The 15,861-nt window shown below is 40.1% G+C and overlaps 1 protein-coding gene across 2 annotated transcripts in view; it reads left to right on the forward strand.

Moving 5' to 3' along the window:
• Nucleotides 1-15,861, forward strand: part of RELN (reelin) — a 275,922-nt gene that overhangs the window by 184,657 nt on the left and 75,404 nt on the right. For both annotated transcript variants that reach the window (XM_048300517.1, XM_048300518.1), the window contains exons 21-24: nt 4,864-5,056; nt 7,689-7,801; nt 14,370-14,507; nt 15,129-15,315. In XM_048300517.1, the coding sequence (XP_048156474.1) occupies nt 4,864-5,056; nt 7,689-7,801; nt 14,370-14,507; nt 15,129-15,315 (631 nt within the window). The remainder of the gene's footprint in view (nt 1-4,863; nt 5,057-7,688; nt 7,802-14,369; nt 14,508-15,128; nt 15,316-15,861) is intronic.

Raw genomic sequence — 15,861 nt, forward strand, 5'->3', positions numbered from 1 at the left:
GCATAGATATATTTCTTTGGAGAAAGTACAATCACAGTAATTACAGAAAACCTGAAGAAAATAAAATAATTTTAGCATCCCCATGGACAGTCAGAGAAACACTGTTGGAATTTTATTAAGAGGTATCTCTGAGCAATCTGATTTGACTTTCTGATCATCTGTCAAACTAAAAGGAGTTGGCTTAGCAGTAGGATCAACACCGAATGTGTCCTAGCACTGATAATGAGGCAGCAGAAGCACCATTAACCACTTTAATAAGGACAAGGAAAGTACTCGCTGCTCATTAAAATGAAACCACATGTTAGGGCTCAAACTGTTTGTATCTCCCTCATCAAAGAGTTGGAATGAAAGCCCTTTAATGACATTGTTTTCACTCTGTACTTTTAAGACCAGTTTATCATGGGGAGAAGGGCAGATAATTTCAGATAGCAGAGGTTCCTCTATTTTCCTCCCATGACTCTAAATCAGAATCAAAATAATAAACACTAAGCTAAATTCTCCATCCCATATGGAGACAGACTAGGATTTGTAGTGCTCATTCATATTAGAAACATGCATCAAATAAAGAATCAAAGCCTTCCTCACTATTTATGTCTAAGTATTTTTCATTATCACTGGAAAACATGAACTCTATCCTTCACTGACCTTGCTTCTCTCAAGGGAAATTTTTAAACTTACACAAAGTCTGTACAAATGGTTGCTAGTTAAATTAATTATTGTTGGGTTTTCCCAGCTGTGAGTCCATTTGGTTCTCATTTTCTAACTCATGTGTTTCTAACTCACAATCAGACCTTGCAGTAGCACTGACACCATCCTCTTGAGAACAGTCTGACAACAGCTTTTTCATTAGTAAACTATGGGAAATATGTTATCAATCACTTTACAGGGTGTCATCCCCAGGCCCATTTTCACAGAATTGCTTTTAATTGTCTGTTAGGCCTCCATTTCTGCTTTAAAACCTGTAAACCTGAAACATTTATCCTTAAAGTTGGAAAAAACTGAGGAAGGAGATTTTAATTTTTTTTAAGAGATGGTCTGTTCTTTTGCATGTCTGGCTTCATTCAAAAAAAAAAAAAAAGAAGTTTGTTAGTTTGTTGATAAACATGTTTTGATCAAAGGTGATTTTTGAGTACTTTTCATGGTCTATGTCTGAACAGTCATTTTATTTGATTGTCATCATCAACATTTGGTTTCAGAATGGATCTTAAACTTTATTACATCAAGTGTATTGGTTGTACTGGAACGACTCCAGAACACTTTTAAAATGAAGTGTTTGATGATGTACATTAATTCATCACTTCTCCAAAATGCTCATATTCAGGCAAAGTTTTGAACCAAATGCCTCTGAAGTATTACAGGCTATATACAGCCACTTGCTGAAATTCATTTAAATATTGATAAGGATATATACACTTTATATTCATCTGGACACAAGTAAAATAGCTTTATATAAATAAACTGTCTTCAGTCAGATTACAGCATTATGATTTAACTCAGGGTAGCAAATGATAGCATGTCCCACTGTCCCTGGAGAAGCCTGGGGGAAGACTGTAAACCTGCCTTGTCATGAACCATCTTTATGGAGCAATGTCATACAGTGGTCCTACATCATCTTGGTAGTTTACCAGTGTCTTAAGTGTTTTGTCATTTAGAGTAATTGTTACTCTGTAACATGCAGAAAGTTTCTTTCAGGTAATAGACTTAATTATATTAATGATGTTAATACATTTAGGGATTATTTAGCAAAGTAGGTATGATGAGATGTAAAAAGGCACAAATATCCCCTGCCTTTGATGGAAGAAAAGCTGCATCTGGTGCAAGCATTGGACCATTGAGTCAATATTTTCAGTCAAAGCAACTTTACAAAACAAGCTGCATCCATGTGGCTTTTCAGTATTCCTAAAAGTATCAGACTTGAAAATATGGTAACTCTGGGGATCTCAGAGCAGTTTGGAGCAATGCAGGTTGGCTGACATTGGCTGTGATACCATTCCCAGAAGTACCAATTAGTTGGCAGTGCTTGGAGGGAGAGTGATTGTTCTGAGGGCACCTATGGGTATTGTGTTCCTGTGCCTCCACAGGTCTAATTATATACGTGCCAGAAACCCACTCACAGCAACATATTTATACAAAAATGAAGCCTCTGCATTCTCATTTCTGAAGATTTTTTAGTTAACTGTTTTTACGCCAGGGACATTACTTCATCTTTTACAAAATCCGGAAAGGTATTCCAGCTGTGTGGCTCCCAGAACAAAGAAAACATTTGGTATTCCAGCAAAAGACCATACCCCTAACCACGTACATGAGAGATCTGGAGAGCAAAGTGGCAAGTAAGGTGGAGCCCACACCTTTAATGCTACTTGTGTCTAGCTGGTGGCAAAATGTGGATGATAAAGGACTTGCGTATCTGTAATGTGATTTCCTCCCCTTAAAAGGGCTTCTTATAGAGCATCATATGCTGTCCGCATCTCAACACTAGCTTCCTTTTTCACATTTCTTTTATATGCATTTTAAAGAGCTGATTTGACTTTTCAACTTACTTACTTAATATACTGTGTACAATATGGTTAAACTATTAAATTAAAATTAATACTAAATTTAAAATATTTTAATAATGACCTGAATGCTATCAGAAAGAATATATTAGAGTTTAAGACTTTTTTTCTCATTTTACTCTAGTAGTAATGAATAAAGGGGATTTTTTTGAAGACAAGGGCAAAAAACATTTAATTCTTCACAGCTATTTTGAACTACAAGTCCTTCACTTGTTTTCTATTACTTTGGGAAGACAGCTTCTGAACAGATATTTCATCAAACTGTTGAGTTTCAACTCCTTTATTCTGTCCAGATAAGCTTTAGGTAACTGTGATGTGCTGTGCTGTGCCCAGGTTTTTGTATGCAATGCCAAATCCTCTTCCAAAGCAGTGCTACACATAACTTTCAACCGATTACACTGCACATGTTTGACTGATACCTGAAGATCCTGGTTGTATTGGCACAGGTTGCCCAACAGGGCTTCAGCCCGTGTCAGATCAAATCAGCTTTAGCTTTTAAATTTGTGGATTTTTGTCATTTTGTAAAGGAGAAGATGAAGTTGGAAGAAAATAAATTCAGGCATTATCCAGACAAGTTCTTCTGAGATACACTCAGATCTAACCACTAAGCCACAAACTGTGGGTTGCCAGCTGGACTGCTGATGAGTATATGTTGTATCCTCTTCTCATCTTGAAATTATCCTTCCTATTGAGAAGAAAAACACTGACAACACCGACTGAAAAGAGCAAACAGTTCAGATACAGTTTTCTAAGACGACTTACTGCCTTCCAGTCCAGTTGTCTGTGACAGTGCCCTTGTGCCCTCGCAGTGGAGGGAGTGTCCATCCAGTCGCTTTGGGCTGCTGATCAACAAAATCTGGGTAGTTCCATATAACATCATGAGCTGATCATCCTTTAGGAAATCAAGTCACAAAAAGTAAGGTCAGGGAGTACAAAGCAGCCTGGATCTTAACTTATGCCAAGTAACAGAAATTTGATAATGACAAAACTAATGTCAGCTTTCAGTAATTTCTTCTAAAGCTTTAAGGCAGGATGCTGACATTTATGGCTTAAGTGCTCTCTCTGGAAAGGACTCTATAGAAAACCATATAGGTCAGTGAATTAACTAAAAGAGTCCTAAGTGACACTGACTTGTATTCCTAGTCCTCACACTCACTTTGTCATGACCTTGAATTTTACAGACATAGAAGCTAATATGTTCTACTTTATTGTATTTAAAGATTATGGTTTCTTATTTAAGATGATAAACTGTAACTTAATTGTAAGAGCAACCTTGAACTAGATTATTCTCTTCATCACTGCTGTACTAAATGTAGCTTTTCTTTTTTTCCATGATGATTTGCAGTGATTTTCTTTAAAAAGAGCCAATCCCTATTCTAAATTGTTCACATTTAAGAATAGTCTTAGAAAATATTGAAGCTGAAAGGACTAAAGTACTTCTGAAGACACTAAGTAAACATCTCAAATTAAGGAAAGGGAGGCAATTTTCATTCTATATGAACTTTCATTAAAATACTCTATTTTGAAGGCTAGTGAGTAGGATTCAAACTTTAAGTTGTTATTCTTCTTTATGCCTCTGTTGCATTTGAGGTTTTGAATTTGGTTGTTTCATTTTTCGTTTGAAAGAAGAAAAACCTGCATTTGAAGTGAAATAACCTTGGAATTTCAGACTATAAATTGTATTACTATATATAACTGTGTGCCTTGCAACATATATATGTATATGTGTGTTCCAAACATTACTATTGTTCTCCAATCCACTGGAAAATATAAATCTTAAATCAGTACCTCCTACAGAAAAGAAGGTGAGAATAGAAGATTAATTCTGAAACACAGTCGAGTCAGTGAATACATTGTGTATAGGATCACTTGAAAATCAATGAAATTAACCATCTTTGTAATAAGAGTGTTTTAAACTAGATTCAGTGGATCTTAACTGCCCAGTATTAGAATGAAATTACATCTCTGATTGTGTCATGACTTTAGGCAATGGACACTCCAGAGGAATGAACTTTATGTTGTTTTTTCCTTATGTTGCCCTTCGCTAGATCCTAACTTGATCCTTAATACAAAGAGCATATAGTAAGAACTAACAGAATAATTCAGTGTTTCACATTCTGGGATACATCAAGGCCTTCCTGATAGTTTGCAGAAGTACCAGGAAAAAAATTCTTCTGTGTATGGTCTCATCCCACATGCCAAGCTACAGAACAAAGAAACACCACTGTATTTAAACCAGAACCATTCATAATGCTCTTTTCTGAATTATTTTGGGGATAGATCCTTATTCTTTCCTTACATCTCTCAGTTTTACAGGAGATTCAAAGCTAGCCTCTAGCATGCGCTACGTGGAGACCCAGTCTATGCAGATTGGAGCTTCATATATGATACAGTTCAACTTGGTGATGGGCTGCAGTCAGGCCTTTACTCCTCATATGGACAACCAGGTGAAACTGGAGTACTCCACCAACCATGGCCTCACATGGCATCTTGTTCAGGAGGTGAGGCTGGCAGTGAGGACTTTTGTCTTCCATAAACTCTGCTTTATACAAAGATTGTCTGAAATACACTTTTGGCTTTAAACAAAGAAATATGTTTTCCTTTTTCACCTTTCAATAAAGAAATGCTTAGTTGTAATCAAAATTACTAATAGAGGTATTTAGAATGTTCCTCATAATATTTGGAAGAAAGGTATCTGAAAGCCTGAAATACAAAATTGTGACAGGAATGGACCAAGGCTGAGAAAAAAATTGGGCCACAGTTAGAGCTACAGGGTAATGGCTGAGATCTTTCCTGTGCTATTGCTTTGTTTTTCTAAGCAAAATGCATGTACTGTTTCCTGGAATTTAAATGGATAGAAATTCTTTCTGCCCTTGTGTGCAGCCATTTCGTAAATGGAAAGCACATTCCTTCAGGGGATTGTAATGCAGAGCCCTTCATCCCCCATCCCTGGTTCAAACACAGTCCAGGACCGTAATGACCGGCTGTTTCCCCACTCTGCTCGAAGTGCAAATAGCAGTGTTGGCTGCTCTTTTCCCGGGTGGCTTGGTGCTGTCTCAGCACAAATGTGAGCAGTGCATTTGGCCACAGTTCGTGCTCTTGTTTTCCCTCTTAGATCAAAAGCTGGACTTTCCCTGGCCTCAGGGTCAACTAACCAAGGTCCTTTGGCTGCCTCTGAGCAGGTTCAGAGGGTGTCAGGGAACTTGTCCTACTGCCTTTTCACTGCCTGCTCTGCAGGCTCACCGAAGGATTTGTATGTCAGGTCCCACACCTTCTATGAGCAATTAAACTTTGCCTGGTTACCCTTTGCCATGGTGTGTTTTGCCACATTTAATTTGGTGGGCAGAATAGAGAAATGGCAATAAATGAATTTTTAAACTTTGCAAATCCAAGTAATGATTTCTTACCTAAAACAGAATCCAGAGGAAAGCTCTAAATCATGTATTTCAAACACTGTTCATGTCTTTTATACCTAGCAGGCATCATCACGGTGTCCAAGAAAATTTCCTAGCAGTAGGTGTTTGGGGTTTGTGTTTGCCATCTATGGAAGATCAATTGCCCTCAGATTTTTGTGCTCCTTTCCTTGCTCCATAGAGCTGAGTTCAGAGAGAACATGCAGCCAAATTGTTTTTCTCACACCACCCATGTTGTTGTGATAAAAGAGTATTTGTAGTATATTTCAAGGACATAATCTGGCAAATAAACAAAACACTAATTAATTGAAATGTTTGAAAGTTTTGTTTGCTTTGCAAGCACGGATCAGATCCTGTTTTCTAAGATCATTTAGGGGAGATGAATCAATAAAAAGATGTTTGAAAATTGCTGGAAAGGAAACTAAGCCTTTAGAAAACCTACTAAAAAAAAACCAAAACAACAAAATAAGGTCTCAGATCTTCATTTAATACTCTAAGATATTTGAGCAATAAATTTCTCTGTAAAATAATATATTCTGCTTTTCTTCATATTTAATACGTAACTATTACCATATAATTTAACTATATAAATGTTCTTAATTGCCATAACTTCTGTAGAGAGTCACTGCTTTATTATTAGTTTGAGAGCAGTCAAAGTAGGCTACTTGCATAAGCAGGTGTCTGGTCTCTTGCCCAATACCCTTCATGGGGGAGAGCACAGCAGTGACCAGCAAAATACTCTTGGGCATGTGGGGATGATCAGGAGAAGCTGTGCTGTGGCAGGAAGGGGCAGAAGGGACTCTCTGAATTGGTAGCTAGAAGAGGATCATTCAGGTTGGTAGTAACTTCCAAGCACTTTATTAATACCTCATAGCACAAATTTTTGGGTGCTGTTCTGGCAAAATATAAACAAATTAATGGAATATTGCAAAAAATGAAGTAGCATTGCAAGGGCAGTGCTAGAAAACAGTTAAGAAGCTGGGATAAGGGACTTCATTTATATTTAATATTAAAAAGATGTGACAATGATCATATCTTCTAAATTAAAAAAAGAAAATAAAAATTGGGGAATAGACGGCAATAGGAATCTGAGTTAAATGCAGAAATAGTCCTAGAAGCTGGAAGGGGGAATTTGCACCACCTGCTGTAGGTGTCAAAGCTAACACAGCTGCAGAGCTTGGGAAGGGCCTATGGACACAACTTCAACACAGAAGGCTGAGGTTGGGGGCTCTGCTGTGGCTCTCTCTGTTCCTACTGTTGCTCCCCACTGCAGATGGAGGGTGTGGGGCCAGCCAGCATGCCCAGGCAAAGCCTCACAAGTAGGTCTCTAAAATGACCTGTATAAGTCTGGAGGTCCCTTTCATAGACTTACTTCATAGTGGTCTTGTGGCCTTACTTCATAGTCCATGATGGATGCTGGGGTGAAAATAGTAAAAAACAAAGAGATAGGCATTCCTCGTGGAGGAAAGCAAAACATTGCCAGTCACTAATGCTAAAGTCTTTAAATAAAGTCATATGGCTTTCTTTCATCCTCAATTTTACTACTAGTTTTCTGAGAAATTTCTCTGCATCATGTCAGGATTTTTCTCTTCTGGGTCTTTCCAGAAGAGAACAACATCTGGACCCAGACAAACTCCTTGTTCTGTGAATGTTTGATGCTTGTTTCTGTTCCCAATTTTTCCTCAATATTAAATGTGGTTTTGAAATGTTTTGTTTTAAGGAATGTCTTCCCAGTATGCCAAGCTGTCAGGAGTTTACATCAGCAAGTATTTACCACTCCAGCGAATTTACTCAGTGGAGGAGAATCACTGTTCTTTTACCACAGAAGACTTGGTAAGCAGTTATTTCCTCTCTTTAAATTTTTTGGTGGGGGTGCAGATAATTCATCTAAATTGCTATGACAAAGATCAAGTCTCTGCAGGTCATACTCAAGCCAATAGGTGGGGTGCCAGGGCTGACCTAGTCGCAGGTATTTCCCATAAAAGGCATTCCTTACATAATTAGAGAATGAAATGTTGGTGAAGTCAACAGAAACTATTGTTTACGATTGTTTTTAATACATACTCTGGCTCGTCTAATAAAGTTCAGACTTTTCAAAAATAGTAGCGCTTGTATATAAATGCCCTACTGGAGGAAGGCTTTATTTGGATTGTTAATTTTTATTTTGCACATTCCTTATTGTTTACATCTTCAGACCAAAGCCTTGTATAAACAATAAGTAATGATTCATTTCTGGGAATTTTTTAACTCTTGATTCTTTTTATAGCATGTCTTAAAAAATAACATTCTCTTCTGCAAAAAAAGAGAAACAAAAATTTTCAGAAAGCCTATTCATCTTGTTGTAATCAAACTTGGTTTGCCTGCCCTAAAATTTTTGTTTATTAACCTAATTGTTTCTTTCATTGTTTATTTTTAAATTTTTATTATAACATACAAATAAAAATTTGTCATAAATCTCAATAATCTTCAGGTCATCCTTCATTTGAGGATTTAATTATTACAATTAGGGTTACATTTTGATTATGTTTGACCTGAATCCATCACAGCAATTGCAATGAGAGCTTGCTCAGATTAAGTTATCATTGTATTTCCCCATCCTTCATCATTATTTTTTTGCACTCTGCATGGTCTCAGCACAGCCTGTTTCCATCAATCACACCACAATGATACCTTCTTTCAACACACTGGCCCTTTTTACTGTACAGACAATATTCAGAATTTCCTATTTCTAGGCAAAACATCAAAGGCACATACTGAATCCTTAGAACATATCATATCAGATAATACCAAATGGTGCAAGTAAGTCTACAAATAAGTGCTTTGTAGTTAGATTATAATGTACTAAATCTTACATGTCATTATGTGCCACCATCTACAAAATCTGTGGTTCACATAGGCACTTAGAAGTTTAAAAAGTGTCTACAATTTTTTGGGTTACACTCTAAAGTAGGCTGTTATTCCTAATTTCATTTATGAAATATATACTGTACTCAATTTGATGATGATACCAATGTTGTGGGCCTCTTTTTCTTTAGGATCTACTAATTCTTCTCAGAATATGAGGTGACAGAAGTAAATAATTCCATTTTAATTTAAGAGACTGCAGGGAGAAATTATGATGAAGTAATAGCCGTATTCCTGTTCTGTGCTGTGCACAAATCATAAATATTTCACACTCTGTCTTGTATCTGAAGGGATTCCTGTCTGTTAGCAGAGTTTTGTTTGTAATTAAAGTACAAATTACCACTGAACATTCCTTTGCTCTTGATAGAGCACATTTTCTGTGTTGTGTTGTACTATGCAGTTATTGGGGTGAAGAGGAAGCGTGGCTCCATGCTCCCCACCAAACACAATCCAGCACACCACATGCATCTCTCTCTCACCACTTTCTAACCTTCCTTTCCACTGGCAAGGAGCAGGCTAAGGGCTCAGCAGTTCCTTTGGGTTGAAAATGCGGGGGCATTTTTTACACGTGTTTTAGAGCACACTTGTGAGCAGAGGGTAAGCTTCCACCTTTTCAAAACCTGGGCATTATTGGTGACAATTTGATGTGCGGCTCTCTGCTGCCAGCCCAGCCACACAGAGGGCGTTGTCCCAGGTGGCTGGTAGTGAATATGTTCTGTAGGGCTCCTCTTCGGGATGCCCTCGATCCTTTTCCTATCCCTTCCCCACCTGCATCCACTGCAATAACCACCCAGAGGCAAAACCTTAGTAATGGCCAGGAAGAACAGTGCCAAGGGGAAGAGCCAGGTCTTCTGCCTTCCCAGAACTGGGGTGAGGGGGAGAGATCTCTGGACCTTCCTTCTGTTTCAACCGTGCAAGAAAAAGGCTGCCAAATACTCAGCCTGTCCTGTGCTTACTGCACAGGGCAACAAACCACCTAAACAAGGACTTGGGAATGTCTCATTAGCCTTGTTCTGGCCCTTGGTAGCCTCGGCATGCCCTCACACCCCTGCACAGCCCTGCTGTGGTTGCTGGAGCTTTTATCCCTGGATGCACAGCTCTTAGCTGAGGGTTTGCACCTTGGGTGTGTGGGTAGTGTCAGGCTGTGGCACTGTGCTCATGCAGCTGGAAAATTGTTCATAACAGCACCTATTTCTCTTGTAAAACTTTCTGGGTGTGCTGGTATTTCTGCACATCTGTAGATGTCCTGCTTCTAGCAAGCATGAGTTTACAAGGTTCCCATGTTATGTGAGCTTTGGGATGCTAGAAAATCTGCTGCAAGAATGAGACTTATATTGAAGAAATGAAATGTAAGCACCTGCTCGCTGAAATTGTATTGTACTTGAACTGAACATTTCTAACACTGATGGAAATTAATTTCAGTTTTATGCAAGGAATTTACATATGAACAGGCTTTAATGAGATGCAAGCAGCTGTCAGTTGCTGACTTCATAAACAAATCAACACCTAATGACTGAATGAGAGCTTCAGGATAATTGGGTAAATGTAATTATGGTAACTCAGAAGGTAGCAAATATAATTTTATCAGCCACAAATTTGCATTAGATCATTAAGGCTTTTAATATCAGGAGGGAAGGCAATGATTTTATTTTAACTCACATATCTGAAAAATTTTATAACAGAACATCATTTCACTTGCAGTACTTCTGGGACACGATTTCCTTGTGCTTCTGTAAAATGTCACACAACAATGACTTTTATTTGACATCAACTTGACTTAGATATAATGTCATTAGAAAGCTAGATTGCCTCCCAGTAGCATTAAAAAAAAAAGGAGAAACTATGAGGAACTAGGGAAGTTTATTTTGCTTGTAAGAAATGCTTTCATAGCTCCTCAGTGCTGCACTTCCCATTTCAATAGGTGTCCAAATGGTGACTGTCCAGAAAACCAGTGTTTTATCACTGAGAATGCAGCTGACGCTCATCTCCTTATTCTCTTTTCTTAATTAACATGGCTTTTTTAAATGGTTGATTACCATTTTTAACAGCATAATCCTCTTAAGCTGTTGTTACCTTGAGGTGCAGAGCAGCCTTGGAAAGCTTTCAAAAACAGCAAGCTGGACTGGCTTTTCAGCAGCATTGCTTTTGTAATTGTCAATTCAGCCTAACACACATTATCCCTCACCCAGGGAGGAATCTGAATCCATAGAGTTTTCCCTGCCCACAGCCATGTGATGGTGGCATCGCTTCCCGTAGGACCCCTGGAAGCAGGCTGGGTGGGAAGGCAAGGGCAGCCCCTTGTCCCTTGCAGCTTGGGGCCACGGGATTCCCATGGTGGCAAAGCTGTCCCCAGGGGAGAGCTGTCTGTCTGGAGATAAAAATAACTCCTCCACTCTGGGATGTGGCTCCCTGGGGACTATCCCCAGCCTCCAGCTGCTGCACACACCTCCATTTGGGCCACATGTTCATCTCCAGGCTGTAATGAGCCTCCTCCCTTCCTCCCCTCCCCTCAAATGAGATATATAAACCTCCTGGAATGACTGCATTCATCTGAGAACTTCTAGGTAACAAGTGGAGCTGAGTGCATCCCTTAGCTTGACGTGCAGCCAACATCTGGAACTGGAGGAGGCAGATGGAACTCTGCACCTGGCAGGGTGGCAGTCCCCTGCAGCAGGAATGGGATGATGAGACTCTCCAGGGAAACATTTTGGTCAGGTGAAACCCACATGAGCCCCAGTAAGGGCCATCAGCCCTGGTGTCAGCTCCATGCCTGCCGTGCATGCCCAGCCCTGGGAGCAGCCCCAAAGAGGAGCTGCACAGGGATCTTCTCAGCTGGGGCTTCAGGTGTTTTGCTGCCCTGGGCACAGGTGTTCTCTGTCACTGCACAGGGCTTGGCTCTCCCCACTGTTTGTGTAGGTCAGTGTGAGCCTTGTGCCCCAGAACCAGCCCTGATGCTCCTGCACAACCGCCCTTCAGGGTCATTTGCACCTGTCAGCAGCCAGTGAGTGGCCGAGGCAATGCCATCAATGCCACACCAAGCTCTTTCTAGGGGGCACCACCGCTTGTTGGGCACCATGAGACTTCCATGGCACAGTGAAATTGCCTCTGTATCACTGTAAATCTCCCCCAGTTTGCTGTAAATACCCCTGGGCTGCAGGGTCTCACACCCCACCTCCGCCCATACTCTGTCCCTGATGCAAAACAGATGCCCGAATACAATGCTCTCCCTCCTGTTACCTGGGAAAATAACATGACACAATTTTACTGTGCTGGGAGTTCACAGGGGGTGTGTTTGCCTGCTCTAACACCATTCTTTGGTTTCAGTATTGTTATTTTCCTCAGCACACATTAGAGTTAACACCAGTCATTACTGTTCTTTCCAGAGCCTACAGCCTCTGTCAGGGTTCTCTGTGGTGCCATTGATGTAAACATGAACCTCAGCACCAAAGTGATGTGCTGACTTCAGAGCACTCCAAAAATAAACAGTAAATAATTGCAGTCAATATTGACTGCCCATTATGCCTACACAAGCTTAGGAAGTCCTTCGTGTGCTGATTACTGGCATTGTACCCTTTTAATGGATAATTCATAGCTCTTGTAATGTAACCCATCAATACATTATATCCTGAGGGAGTATTTAATCAGCAGATTTGCCCCTGCAGATTAACTCTGAGTACTGTAAAAATGCTTACAGTATTTGCAATATCAAACAGATACTTAAAGCAGGCAACAAGGGTCATTTCAATTAAAAATCAAGCCCTTGGGCAGCTTCACTTGTTTTTTAAAGAAATTCAAAACTGGTGTTTTAAAAATTTATCCACACATGCACCAAACTTCTTATATGTGCCAGAGTGGCTAATTGCCACTCTGTCCACTTCAGCTGCACAGGCCTGCTCTGTTCATTTTTTCACTTCCATACATGTGAGCAGGTGGCTCAGCCACCTTTACAACATTCATTTTAGTAAGTCTTATTCTACATAAATTATTGGAGGTGGGGAAAGGGCTTTATATCTTGAAGCAGAATAACAGCAGTATATCCTGTGCCTCATAAAATAACCATATCGCTCAGAAACAAGCTAGAAAAGAAGCTTCTAATAGGAACTGCCTGCTTCTCATCCTCAGCTCCCCCAACCAGCCCTTGGCCAGACACAGGCCTGTCCCATTTTAAAATTGGATTTTTAATTCTCCTCAGTCGACCTTGCTTTCCCTGTCCTAACCCTCCACAACAGTGCAATTCAGCCTCAGTGCCCACATTGCCACCACCACCCCTTTTTACCCAAACCCATCATGCAGCCAGCAGCCCCTTTTACTCCATCATGATGAACAATTTCCCATCTTTGTTTCACTTCACATGCATTAAATTTTTCTTAATCTCATTCTGACATGAGCGGAGTGGAGAGTCTCTGTGTCCCCCATCTGGGAGTAGCCACCAGCCAATGTTGGTAACCTGCTGGATGTGCACAGTTTGGCAGGGCAGCTTGAAAAGGCTTGATGATGACAAAAATTGCTTTTCTCGTGATTCACTTTCTTCTCCAGCCTTGGTTTTTGAAGGCAATGGGTGTCAGGCTGGGTTTGGCTAGCAGGAGTCATTCCCATGGAAAATGTCAATGTTGCATTGGACAATCTCCTAAAGGGCCAACAGTAAGCATTTTTTAATGGATAATGTTAGCTGAATTCATTATTGTAAAGAAAAAACAAGCTGTTGAAGATAAACTATTTAGAAAGGAGAAGCTAAAGCAAGGTTTTGTGCTTGAAGAATATTACAACTATCCAGAGCTTAGTTAGGCAAGAAGTTTAATTTGATGATTCCCCACTACAAACCTTGGGTGTTACAGATTTTGAGTTGTTGGGCAAGAGCAAGCTATTTACAGTGCAGAAAAAAATAGGTGCTATGACACGGGATCTTCGTCAAAAACTTGTGATCTCAATGTCACCAGTGATATGTGAGCAAAATCTAGTTTAGAATCATCCTGACAAAAAGAAATTTTTGTATCCAAGAAAAAACAGTTAACTGTTCTTGAATGGAAATAGTCGGTATTCACTTATGCTCAAGAACTTTAATAATTTTTTAAACAATAAAGATCGGGAGAAACCTGTTTACATGGTTTACAACCTGTTAACTGTGACCAAAAATATAGAAAACAAAGTCATGCCCTAGATACACCTTTCCAATTTTGCAACCATCACTCAATAAAAATCCAATAATATTCATAGCGAGGCTTACCTTAAAATAATGCTCAAAATTCCTGCAACATCTCTGCAATATGCTTTTCCTCAGAAATGTCATCAATCACTGAAAAGTCCTTTATATAGCCCTGTGCAGCAAGTGGCATAATCTAGGAAGTTAATTTGCAAAAATCTGTCTTTGGTTGTGTCAGCCTTTGCAGCCTGGGCTGTGATTGTGATACCAACTTCATTTTTTTTTTAGTTACATTTTATCTTTTTTCCCACCATTCTGTAAAGAATGGAGAATTAATACGCTGTTATTGGTTTTAAGGTCCAGTGCCACACGTTTCCGCTGGAGTCAGTGCTACTACACAGCCCAGGATGAGTGGGCCTTGGACAACATCTACATTGGCCAGCAGTGTCCCAACATGTGCAGCGGGCATGGCTGGTGTGACCACGGTGTTTGCAGGTATGAAGCATTTGCAGGTATGAACAATGGTCTTCTGATACTTTAGGTACCCTACTATTTTCCATACTTTCCTTTTCTTGGCTGTTGTTCTTATTTTTAGATTAAACATTAAAAAATGAAAGCTCTACAAGGGGTTGACCATTCAGGCAGCATTAGGAGCCAGTTGCTCCACACCAATGTGTCCAAGAACCTGTATCCTTGTCAGATCCAAGCACTGGAAGAACTTTCAGTGGTACAGGGCTGCCCTGCTGCAGGTGTCCTGGTGGCCCCTCCGGCCCTTGGCACAAGGACCCCAGCTCAGGGCCAGAGCTGCTTCACTGGGTCAGAAGGATGCCAGGGACCAGCTCAGCACTGCCATTCTGACAGTTTGGCAGCCACTGTCAGAATGGGTGCTACACTGAGGGCACAGACTGCTACTCTCTGCCAGATTCAAACTTTCTGGACACCACAGGATTCTTTTTAGAAAAAGGATACAGGGTTTTCCCATTTTCCAGTTATTCTGGTTTGTTTCCATGATACAAAACTGCAATCCCAGAATGATTTGTTATTTCACATTGAATTTTATAGTGTCAGTGCACCACCTTAACTAATTGTCAGTGTTGTGTTTACACTTCCTTCTAGGTGTGATTCAGGGTTTCGGGGTACTGAATGTCATCCTGAAAATCCCCTTTCTTCAACCATCATGTCTGATTTTGAAAACCCAGATACCCTGAAGACAGAGTGGCAGGAAATTATTGGGGGAGAGATCGTCAAGCCTGAGGAAGGCTGTGGGGTCATCTCATCTGGCTCCTCACTCTACTTCAATAAGGTACTAAAGAGGGCTGGGAGACTGATAAAGGCACATACTGTAGGTTTCTGTGGAGCATAATGTGGCAAAGAAAAGGGAGGTGGCAGTAAGCTGCACACAATATTAGAAGTGCATTAAACAGCACAGCTGTGCTCTGCAGGTAAAGAACAAAGCAATCAAAAGAGGTAGGGAAAGACACATGCACTCTGTATTCAAGAAACAGCAGCTGTAGTGAAAGGCAGTAAATTGCCAGAGTGCTGGGAAGTGTGTACGTTCACAATGTCTTACTTGTACATTTTCTTTTTTAAGACTCAGTTCTCATCATCCAGCAGCTCCCATTTGTTTCTTCTGTACTGTCCTGGGTAAGAGATGGGGAAAGGTTGGCTTTCCAGGGGGCAAGAAGCTTAATTTGAGGTCACAGGAACAAAACTAGTGAAAAAAAACATCCTTTCAGGCTGTTAGAAAATGGTTCACCTGAAGGAGAATATTCTTTTGTATAACTTGCATACTTTGCAGACAAAAAATAATAGAACGGGAAAGAGATATAGGGAATTCTGATAATTAGTA

This window comes from Corvus hawaiiensis, chromosome 4 (genome assembly GCF_020740725.1).
Source record: "Corvus hawaiiensis isolate bCorHaw1 chromosome 4, bCorHaw1.pri.cur, whole genome shotgun sequence".
Lineage (NCBI taxonomy): Eukaryota > Metazoa > Chordata > Aves > Passeriformes > Corvidae > Corvus > Corvus hawaiiensis.